General features: G+C 46.4%; 1 protein-coding gene across 1 annotated transcript; it reads left to right on the forward strand.

The window, feature by feature from the left end:
• The first annotated feature begins 565 nt into the window (after positions 1-565).
• On the forward strand, positions 566-9,673 carry LOC149433851 (26S proteasome non-ATPase regulatory subunit 7-like). Its single transcript, XM_089664362.1, has 4 exons — positions 566-763; positions 845-925; positions 2,901-2,992; positions 9,163-9,673. Exons 1-4 carry the CDS (start codon positions 581-583, stop codon positions 9,593-9,595), a joined length of 789 nt encoding a protein of 262 aa, XP_089520488.1. The 5' UTR covers positions 566-580; the 3' UTR covers positions 9,596-9,673.
• Positions 9,674-12,200: the final 2,527 nt, after the last annotated feature.

Below are 12,200 nucleotides of genomic sequence, written 5' to 3' on the forward strand. Positions count from 1 at the left end.
TTCTACCAAAAAAAATGTTTGTTTTTTTTTCATGTAGGAGAGGAATGCCACAATCGGCTGGAACTGGTTAATAAAACACGTCATCTCCTCCTACCTGCATTATTGGGCACTCTGTGGGTTTATTTACTAAAGCTGGTTCACTCCGAATCTCGCGCATTTCTGCATGGAAACCAATCGGCTTCCAGGTTTTATTGCTAAAGCTTCAATGAAAAAGCTGACGTTAGAAGCTGATTGGCTCCCGTGCACAACTGCGCCAGATTCTGAGTGAACCAGCTTTAGTAAATCTCCCCCTGTGTGTCTGAATGCTCTGCCTGCCTATCTCTGTATCGGCTCCCAACAGCACCTTCACTAGACTGAGAGACCCAACAATTGTGTGATATTGGGGGTAGGTTCTGCACAGGATTGGTCAGGTCATGTACTAACCTGTGACCCAGGAATGTGGTCTGCTATAGGCTGTGCATACATGACACCATGACACCACATGATCAAAGCCAATGTTGTGCGGGTGATGCACAGTGATGTTAGTTCTCCTTTTTACGTTTTTTTTGCTTTGTTCCTGAAAAGGTGAACCTGTCCTTAAATGTTGTCTATATCTGCTTGGAGTTTGGCCTTAGCAGGCAGCGCTCCCCATACTGGCCTTACACCCGATATCATTTCCTTTGTAGCTCGGGAGAGGATAGTTGGTTGGTATCACACCGGACCCAAACTGCACAAAAACGATATTGCAATCAACGAGCTGATGAAGAGATATTGTCCAAATTCCGTAAGTACTTCCTCCTCTGTGTGTCTTTCTGCACACGACCGGAACTTCGTATTCACATTCCATTGTCTGTGTTCCTTCCAGGTACTCGTCATCATTGATGTGAAGCCAAAAGATCTGGGCCTTCCCACTGAGGCGTACATCTCTGTGGAGGAAGTTCATGACGTAAGTAATGTAAAAGCGGAAGTTTAGTCGGATTATAGTCCGTGGTCTCTCCATCCTCAGCATGCTAATTACAGGTTTAAAGCGGAGTTCTGCCCAAAAAGTTGAAGCTCCGCTGTTCTTCCTAACCACCCCCTGCTGCCATTTGGCACCAACCCCCAGGGACACCTCACAGGTCCCAGATGACTGCGGGCCATTCACATAGCACAGCATGCGCAGTAGGGAGCCAACTGTGAAGCCGCAAGGCAGTTTCCCATAGTCAGGATGATGGCTCCAGCACCCAATAGCCATTTGAAGAATTGGCTGGGGGTTAGGACACCGCTGGATCCCCAGACAGATCATCTCTCGCTCTCTCCCCCCTCTCGCTCTCTCCCCCTCTCGCTCTCTCCCCCTCTCGCTCTCTCCCCCCTCTCGCTCTCTCGCGCTCTCTCCCCCTCTCGCTCTCTCTCCCCCCCCCCTCTTTCTCCCCTCTCCTCTCCCCCCTCTCTGTCTCCTCCCTCTCTCTCCCTCCCCCTCCCTCCACTCCCCCCCTCTCTCTCTCCCCCCTCTCTCCTCCCCCCTCTCTCTCTCCCCTCCTCTCTCCTCCCCCCTCTCTCTCTCCTCCCCCCCTCTCTCTCCTCCCCCCTCTCTCTCCTCCCCCCTCTCTCTCCTCCCCCCCTCTCTCCTCCCCCCCCTCTCTCCTCCCCCCTCTCTCTCCCCTCTCTCCTCTCCCTCTCTCCCCCCTCTCTCTCTCCTCCCCTCTCTCTCTCCTCCCCTCTCCCCCCTCTCTCCCCCCTCCCTCTCTCTCTCTCTCCTCCCCTCCCTCTCTCTCTCTCCTCCCCTCCCTCTCTCTCTCTCCTCCCCTCCCTCTCTCTCTCTCCTCTCTCTCTCTCTCCTCCCCCTCTCTCTCCTCCCCCCTCTCTCCTCCCCCCCTCTCTCCTCCCCCCCTCTCTCCCCTCCCCCCCTCTCTCCCCTCCCCCCTTTCTCTCTCCTCCCCCCCCCTCTCTCCTCCCCCCCCTCTCTCCCCTCCCCCCTCTCTCCCCCTCCCCCCTCTCTCCCCTCCCCCCCTCTCTCCCTCCCCCCCCCCTCTCTCCCCCCCCCTCTCTCTCTCCTCCCCCCTCTCTCGCCTCTCTCCTCCCCCCTCTCTCTCTCTCCTCCCCCTCTTTCTCTCTCCTCCCCCCTCTTTCTCTCTCCCCCCCCCCTTTCTCTCTCCTCCCCCCTCTTTCTCTCTCCTCCCCCCTCTTTCTCTCTCCTCCCCCCTCTTTCTCTCCTCCCCCCTCTTTCTCTCCTCCCCTCTCTTTCTCTCCTCCCCCCTCTCTCTCTCCTCCCCCCTCTCTCTCTCACCCTCCCCCCTCTCTCTCTCTCACCCTCCCCCCTCTCTCTCTCTCACCCTCCCTCTCCCTCCCCAAAAGGGGAAGTTCCGCTTTAAGTACTGGTTCCCCGCTCCTTCTGAGTAGTGGGTACCCCATTTTGCCAGGTCCCCGCTTCCACTTTGCTGCAGTCGCCTAGGTGAATGGAAGCAGAAGCTGTCACCACACTCACCCCCCCCCCCTCCCCATGGTGCTTTTGTACCATTTGATTTGCAACCGAAAACGCGCTGCGGCTTTAGATGCATGGGGGTGGCATTAAGAATGAATGGCAGCCCCGCACGTCTGCAAAGGAGAAATGCAGTTTGGTTGCGGGTGCAGGAACAGCTGTGGGTTGCGGGTGCGGGAACAGCTGCGGGTTGCGGGTGCAGGAACAGCTGCGGGTTGCGGGTGCAGGAACAGCTGCGGGTTGCGGGTGCAGGAACAGCTGCGGGTTGCGGGTGCCGGAACAGCTGCGGGTTGCGGGTGCCGGAACAGCTGCGATTTTACCAGCCGCACTAATCTTGGCCTTATATATGTTCTATCTTAGAACCTTCACATGTATCCCAGAAGGGTGGAGGGGGTTTTCTTGGCACAATAGAGCCGTAATGAGTAGAAGTGATGAGTGTTAATATTGTATTTTACTTTTTCAGGACGGAACTCCAACCTCAAAGACCTTTGAACATGTCACCAGTGAGATTGGTGCTGAGGAGGCCGAAGAAGTTGGGGTGGAGCACTTGTTACGGTAATTTCCTATTTTTTTGCATTATTTAGGGATTGTCTATCAATATCTATGTTCTGATAGGAAGTAATTACTGAGCTCACTGCCCTTTAACCACTTGCCTACCCGGCACTTATACCCCCTTCCTGCCCAGGCCAGTTTTCAGCTTTCTGCACTGTTGTACTTTGACATTTGCACGGTCATGCAACACTGTACCCCAAAATAAATTATCCGCTCTCTGGGGAGAGCGGATATAGTGAATGAGGGGTCCGGGGAGTGCGGATATAGTGAATGCGGGGTCCGAGGAGAGCGGATATAGTGAATGAGGGGTCCGGGGAGTGCGGATATAGTGAATGCGGGGTCCGGGGAGAGCGGATATAGTGAATGAGGGGTCCGGGGAGTGCGGATATAGTGAATGCGGGGTCCGGGGAGAGAGGATATAGTGAATGCGGGGTCCGGGGAGAGCGGATATAGTGAATGCGGGGTCCGGGGAGAGCGGATATAGTGAATGCGGGGTCCGGGGAGAGCGGATATAGTGAATGCGGGGTCCGGGGAGAGCGGATATAGTGAATGCGGGGTCCGGGGAGAGCGGATATACTGAATGCGGGGTCCGGGGAGAGCGGATACAGTGAATGCGGGGTCCGGGGAGACCGGATATAGTGAATGCGGGGTCCGGGAGAGCGGATGGAGTGAATGCGGGGTCCGGGGAGAGCGGATATAGTGAATGCCGGGTCCGGGGAGAGCGGATATAGTGAATGCCGGGTCCGGGGAGAGCGGATATAGTGAATCCCCTGTTCACACTGATGCGACCTGCCATGCTATTTGACAGTTCAAAGTTGGGCAGCACAGTGGCTAAATGGTCAGCACTTCTGCCTGGCAGTACTCAGGTCGTTGGTTTGAATCCCAGCCACGGCACCACCTGCCTGGAGTTTGCATGCTCTCCCTGTGCCTATGTAGGTTTCCTCCAGGTACTCTGCTTTCCTCCCACACTCAAAAAAAGACATGCTGGGAGGTTATTTGGCTCCTGTCTAAATTGTCCCTAGTATGTGTATGTATGAATGTGAGTTAGGGACCTTAGATTGTACGCCCCTTGAGGGTTGGGGACCTTAGATTGTACACCCCTTGAGGGTTAGGGACCTTAGATTGTACACCCCTTGAGGGTTAGGGACCTTAGATTGTATGCCCCTTGAGGGTTAGGGACCTTAGATTGTACACCCCTTGAGGGTTAGGGACCTTAGATTGTACACCCCTTGAGGGTTAGGGACCTTAGATTGTACGCCCCTTGAGGGTTAGGGACTGATGGGAATGTATAATATATATGTAAATTGACGGCGCTATATAAGTACCTGAAATAAAATGTATGACAAGTCGCACTCTATGATCGGCAATGAAACCGTTCTAATCAGTGTGACTCTTTTTACTGCAAAGCAGTTCTTTCACTACTTTTGCTGATTTCTGGTGCGACTTCCATTGACATCTATGCATGAAGTCGCAGGTCTCTTACATGTTGATATATAAGGTATTTATAGTGCCGCGCTCCTACTTTTATGCATGTATATCTCTATATCCAGTCTGTACTCATTCTACTATATTAATAACTATATAAATCAAATGTGAATATTAATGATAAGTGATATTCCATAAACTAATATAATTGGATGATTACCAATATATTGCCAATACACACATACACAACCTAAATTTGTGTGATAAATAATAATCAATATAGGACCTTAATATAATGTGAATAATAAATAAATAAATAAATGAATATAGTAAAGATATAAATATAATTCGTGCCACTCTGATTATATGTGATCAATCCAGCAATATTTGTGCAAAAATATATTCCAATGTGCACGTGCATTGGTGTAATGCATAAATATACAGTCATGGCCGAAATTGTTGGCACCCTTGATATTTTTCCTGAAAATCAAGTATTTCACACAAAAAAGGTATTGCATTAACACATGTTTTGCTATACACATGTTTATTCCCTTTGTATGTATTGGAACAAATATAAAACAGAGGCAGAAAAGCAAATATGACATAATGTCACACAAAACCCCAAAAATGGGCTGGACAAAAGTATTGGCACCCTTAACTTAATATTTGGTTGCACACCCTTTGGAAAACATAACTGAAATCAGTCGCTTCCTATAACCATCAATAAGCTTCTGACACCTCTCACCCGGAATTTTGGACCACTCTTCCTTTGCAAACAGCTCCAGGTCTCTCTTATTGGAAGGACACCTTTTCCCAACAGCAATTTTAAGATCTCTCCACAGGTGTTCAATGGGATTTAGATCTGGGCTCATTGCTGGCCACTTCAGAACTCTCCAGCGCTTCTTTGCCATCCATTTCTGAGTGCTTTTTGACGTATGTTTGGGGTCATTGTCCTGCTGGAAGACCCAGGATCTTGGACGCAAACCCAGCTTTCTGACACTGGGCCCTACAGTGCGACCCAAAATCCTTTGGTAATCCTCAGATTTCATGATGCCTTGCACACAGTCAAGGCACCCAGTGCCAGAGGCAGCAAAACAACCCCAAAACATCATTGAACCTCCACCATATTTTACCGTAGGTACTGTGTTTTGTTCTTTGTAGGCCTCATTCCGTTTTCGGTAAACAGTAGAATGATGTGCTTTACCGAAAAGCTCTATCTTGGTCTCATCTGTCCACAAGACGTTTTCCCAGAAGGCTTTTGGCTTACTCAAGTACATTTTGGCAAACTGTAGTCTTGCTTTTTTATGTCTCTGTGTCAGCAGTGGGGTCCTCCTGGGTCTCCTGCCATAGCGTTTCATTTCATTTAAATGTCGACGGATAGTTCGCGCTGACACTGATGCTCCCTGAGCCTGCAGGACAGCTTGAATGTCTTTGGAACATGTTTGGGGCTGCTTATCCACCATCCGGACTATTCTGCGTTGCAATCTTTCATCAATTTTCCTCATCCGTCCACGACCAGGGAGATTAGCTACAGTGCCATGGGTTGCAAACTTCTTGATAATGTTGCGCACTGTGGACAAAGGCAAATCTAGTTCTCTGGAGATGGACTTGTAACCTTGAGATTGTTGATATTTTGCCACAATTTTGGTTCTCAGGTCCTCAGACAGTTCTCGTCTCCTCTTTCTGTTGTCCATGCTTAGTGTGGCACAGACAGACACACAATGCAAAGGTTAAGTGAACGTCTCTCCTTTTTATCTGCTTTCAGGTGTGATTTCTATATTGCCCACACCTGTTACTTGCCCCAGGTGAGTTTACAGGAGCATCACATGCTTGTAACATTCTTATTTATCCGCAGTTGTGAAAGGGTGCCAATACTTTTGTCCAGCCCATTTTTGGAGGTTTGTGTGACATTATGTCGAATTTGCTTTCTTTCCTCCCTTTTTTTGTTTTGTCCCAATACACACAAAGGGAATAAACATGTGTATAGCAAAACATGTGTTAATGCAATACGTTTCGTGAGAAATACATGATTTCCTGGAGAAATATCAAGGGTGCCAACAATTTCGGCCATGACTGTATACATAAATAAAGTCTTTATAAACAAGTGCCAAAGTGCAGGTGATTTCTTAATCCCTCTCGCCAGGTGCCTTATGGTCTCCCTATTCGCTCACCTTTATGTTTGCCTGAATGAATTCAGGCAAATAGACTTTTTGATCCTTCCAGGATCGGTGGGTTAATGCTCTGTATTTAGATGTGCCAAGGTGTAGATGTACAGTTGTGACCAAAATTATTCAACCCCCACTGAAATTGAGTGTTTTGGCCAGTTTGACATTGCTTTTGATCATTCAGTCATCTTGCTTACATTTACATTAAAGAGGCACTTGTAGGTCAGACAAATATAACATAACAGTTATAATGAAATAACCACAAATGTCTTTTCTGTGCTCACAGCATTATCAGTTTTATTCAACCCCCAAGTGACATTCAATCTTAGTACTTAGTACAGCATCCTTTTACAGTTATAACAGCTTTTAAACGTGAAGCATAGCTTGACACAAGTGTCTTGCAGCGATCTACGGGTATCTTCGCCCATTCTTCATGGGCAAAGGCCTCCAGTTCAGTCACATTCTTAGGCTTGCGCACTGCAACTGCTTTCTTTAAGTCCCACCAGAGGTTCTCAATCGGATTTAAGTCTGGTGACTGCGATGGCCACTCCAAAATGTTCCAGCCTTTCCTCTGCAACCATGCTCTAGTGGACTTGGAGGTATGCTTGGGATCATTGTCCTGTTGAAAGGTCCAACGTCTCCCAAGCCTCAGGTGTGTGACGGACTGCATCACGTTTCCATCCAATATCTCCTGGTACTGAAGAGAATTCATGGTACCTTGCACACGCTGAAGCTTCCCTGTACCTGCAGAAGCAAAACAGCCCCAAAGCATGATTGACCCTCCACCATGCTTCACAGTAGGCAAGGTGTTCTTTTCATCATAGGCCTTGTTCTTCCTCCTCCAAACATAGCGTTGATCCATGGGCCCAAACAGTTCTAATTTTGTTTCATCAGTCCACAGAACACTATCCCACAACTTTTGTGGTTTGTCCACATGGCTTTTGGCATACTGCAGTCGACTCTTCTTATTCTTTGGAGACAGCAAGGGGGTACGCCTGGGAGTTCTGGCACGGAGGCCTTCATTACGCAGTGTGCGTCTTATTGTCTGGGCTGAAACTTCTGTACCCACATCTGACAAATCTTTTCTCAGTTCCTCAGCAGTCACACGGGGACTTCTCTCCACTCTACGCTTCAGGTAGCGCACAGCAGTCGAAGTCAGCATCTTCTTTCTGCCACGACCAGGTAGCGTTTCAACAGTGCCCTTTGCCTTGAATTTGCGAATGATGCTTCCTAAGGTGTCTCTTGGTATGTTTAACATCTTTGCAATCTTCTTATAGCCATTGCCCTTCCTGTGAAGAGAAATCACCTCTTCTCTTGTCTTCCTGGACCATTCTCTTGCCTTCACCATGTTTGTAACCACACCAGTAAATGTCTAGAAGGAGCTGAGTATCACAGTCATTTTAAAGCTGCCTAATTGGTGCTTATTATGCTTGATTGCTGCTCGGTGACATCCACAGGTGTTTTCAATACCTGATGGAAAGCACCTGTATGAACCTCTGTTCTTCAGAGTGGTAGTCTTTAAGGGGTTGAATAATTGTGGCAATGAAGAAACCACATAAGAACCATTTACTACTGTATTACATAAACAATTGATGTCATTTTAGTTGCATTTGGGTAGTTACAACGTCCTTGTAGGATTTGATTCTGAATACAATTCCAAATGTACACTATAGTCCCTAAACCCCTTTACAGCATTGGGGGTTGAATAATTTTGGTCACAACTGTAAGTACTCCTGTACTCTCCTCTTTCTCCTTTTTCAACTGCTCATACACCGATATTAAGATGAGCTGGTCTTAATATCGGTGTATGAGCAGTTGAAAGAGGAGAGTACAGGAGTACTTACATCTACACCTTGGCACATCTAAATACAGAGCATTAACCCATTGGAATTATATTAGTTTATGGAATATCACTTATCATTAATATTCACATTTGATTTATATAGTTATTAATATAGTAGAATGAGTACAGACTGGATATAGAGATATACATGCATAAAAGTAGGAGCGCGGCACTATAAATACCTTATATATTGATCTGACACTACCAAGTGAGTTTGTGTAAGTGCCAGCGCACCAAACACAAAATACTAGCAATTAATTGTTTAAACACCCATTGAATGCCTCATTCTTAATAGCTCACAAGGATTCACACTATATATATCTCTTACATGTTGCACCTGAAGTCACACTGACATGCGAGTCACGCGATTTCAAAGTCGTATTCCGTGTGAACTCGGGCTAATTATACTACTGAAAGCATTTTGTTATATCTGTCCTATAAGTGCTAAAAGAATACCTGTTGATCCTGCCAGAAATCCAGTCGGTCTGTCACTCTTTGTAGCCAGCTGACAGGGATGTACTGAAATATTATCAATATTCCTGAAAGTGGGGGGTGTTCTGTCCGACTCCGGCGTGAGCAGCCTAGGGTGGGAGGTTGCTTCTCCATAAACGCAGTGCTGGCATTGAGGGCAGGAAGGGTGCTTACTGGCAGGATCACCAAGTAAAAATAACATACATTTCTGGGATACATTTCAGGTCTGTATATGTTTCAACTTTTTGTTTTTTTTTTTAATCTTGCAGAGACATCAAAGACACTACCGTGGGGACCTTGTCGCAGCGAATTACCAATCAGGTCCATGGGCTGAAAGGACTCAACTCCAAACTGTTGGACATCAGGAGTTACCTTGAGAAAGTGTCCACGGGCAAACTGCCCATCAACCACCAGATCATCTACCAACTGCAGGACGTCTTCAACCTCCTGCCGGACGTCAACCTGCAGGAGTTCGTCAAGGCCTTCTACCTAAAGACTAATGATCAGATGCTGGTGGTCTACCTGGCCTCCCTCATCCGCTCGGTAGTCGCCCTTCACAATCTCATCAACAATAAGATTGCCAACCGAGACGCCGAGAAGAAGGAGGGGCAGGAGAAGGAAGAGAGCAAGAAAGAAAGGAAAGACGAAAAGGAGAAAGAAAAAGCCGACTCAAAGAAAGAGGAAAAGAAGGAGAAGAAATAATGGCGCCCTCGTTGTTTGTCGTTTTTATTTGTATGTTTGCTGGTGGTTGGATCCTGTAATAAAAAAATATATATAATATTGCTGACCAGGCATTCCTATTTATACTATAGAAGAGTCGCATGTAAAGCACCTTTCTTGTGCACAGCATGGTCAGTTATGTAGTTCTCTGTCCATCCTCCATGACACCCACCTGGAAGCTGTTTAGAGTTGGTGCCTTCAATAAAGATTTTTGTTAAAGCTGAACTTAAAGGGTAACTCCAGTTTTGTGGGGGGGGGAAATGGCAAATAATAATCTAGCATACACCAGTGCAGTGTTTTTCAACCTTTTTTGTGCAAAGGCACACTTTTTTCATGAAAAAAATCACGAGGCACACCACCATTAGAAAATGTTAAAAAAGTTTACCTCTGTGCCTATATTGACTATATATAAAGTAATTCTCTTGAATAGGAATCAAACACAAAGAAATTATTTTATAATTGGACCCGGGGGCCGGACCAAGAGTAGATAAATGATGTGTATGTGTCATTCATAGTAAGTATAGTAATATTCCCCCATAGTAAGCATAGTAATTCATCCCCCATATAGTAATTCATCCCCCATAGTAATTCATCCCCCATATAGTAATTCATCCCCCATAGTAAGCATAGTAATTCATCCCCCATATAGTAATTCATCCCCCATAGTAATTCATCCCCCATAGTAAGCATAGTAATTCATCCCCCATATAGTAATTCATCCCCCATAGTAATTCATCCCCCATAGTAAGCATAGTAATTCATCCCCCATATAGTAATTCATCCCCCATAGTAATTCATCCCCCATAGTAATTCATCCCCCATAGTAATTAATCCCCCATATAGTAATTCATCCCCCATATAGTAATTCATCCCCCATATAGTAATTCATTCCCCATAGTAATTCATCCCCCATAGTAATTCATCCCCCATATAGTAATTCATCCCCCATAGTAATTCATCCCCCATAGTAAGCATAGTAATTCATCCCCCATATAGTAATTCATCCCCCATATAGTAATTCATCCCCCATAGTAATTCATCCCCCATATAGTAATTCATCCCCCATATAGTAATTCATTCCCCATAGTAATTCATCCCCCATATAGTAATTCATCCCCCATATAGTAATTCATCCCCCATAGTAATTCATCCCCCATAGTAAGCATAGTAATTCATCCCCCATATAGTAATTCATCCCCCATATAGTAATTCATCCCCCATAGTAATTCATCCCCCATATAGTAATTCATCCCCCATATAGTAATTCATTCCCCATAGTAATTCATCCCCCATATAGTAATTCATCCCCCATATAGTAATTCATCCCCCATAGTAATTCATCCCCCATAGTAAGCATAGTAATTCATCCCCCATATAGTAATTCATCCCCCATAGTAATTCATCCCCCATAGTAAGCATAGTAATTCATCCCCCATATAGTAATTCATCCCCCATATAGTAATTCATCCCCCATAGTAATTAATCCCCCATATAGTAATTCATCCCCCATATAGTAATTCATCCCCCATAGTAATTAATCCCCCATATAGTAATTCATCCCCCATATAGTAATTCATCCCCCATATAGTAATTCATCCCCCATATTAAGTCCCCAAGCCCCCCCTGTGTCAATTCACTTACCTTTGCTCCGCGCGTTCCTCTCGCCGTTCCGGTGTAGCATGAGGATCTGTCCCCCTCGACGTATCTGCGCATGTGCCAGTTTCAGGCATTAGCAGCCGATCGGCGATCTCCGGCACATGCGCAGATACGTCGAGGGGGACAGATCATCCTGACAGTATCACGCTCCGCGGGCCGGATTAAAAGGTCCGCCGGGCCGTAGTTTGCCCATTGCTGTTCTAATGATTGGTCTTTTTGTGAGCCGAGGCCACATGTTGCGGATGAAATTGCAATTTTTGCCACGGCACACCAGACAATATCTCACGGCACACTAGTGTGCCGCGGCACAGTGGTTCAAAAACGCTGCACCAGTGTGCTACACAAGTCATATTGTAATTGAATGTTATTAAAAATGACTTTTTTTTTTTTTGTTAAATCTGCAGCCGCTGTGATTTTCTGTAACATGCAATATGGCACCCTGGAGGCTTTCTGTATACAGATGGTATAGAGAAGCTGCCCCCCTCCCCCACAAGCATAATTTCCTGCTTGTGTGATTGGCTCACTGACTTTCCCAGAAATCAGATTTTGGGCATCCCCTGCAGCAGAAATGTCATTTTTCATAAGATACTCCCAACGGGATGCAGACCCTGCCGCTTTCCTCATAAGAGCCCTGCAAGTGATTGATCATTATAAAAAAATTCAATATGGCACCCTGGAGGCTTTCTGTATACTGATGGTATACAGAAGCTGCCCTCCTCCCCCACAAACATAACTTCCTGCTTGTGTGATTGGCTCACTGACTTTCCCAGAAGTCAGATTTTTGGCATCCCCTGCAGCAGAAATGTCATTTTTCATAAGATACTGCCAAAGGGATGCAGACGCTGCCACTTTCCTCATTAAAGCCCTGCAAGTGCAGCAGCTGATCATTATAAAAAATGCAATACGGCACCCTGGAGGCTTTCTGTGTACA

The sequence above is a fragment of the Staurois parvus genome, unplaced genomic scaffold (genome assembly GCF_062004578.1).
Source record: "Staurois parvus isolate SC_StPar_1 unplaced genomic scaffold, SC_StPar_1.0 ptg001900l, whole genome shotgun sequence".
NCBI lineage: Eukaryota > Metazoa > Chordata > Amphibia > Anura > Ranidae > Staurois > Staurois parvus.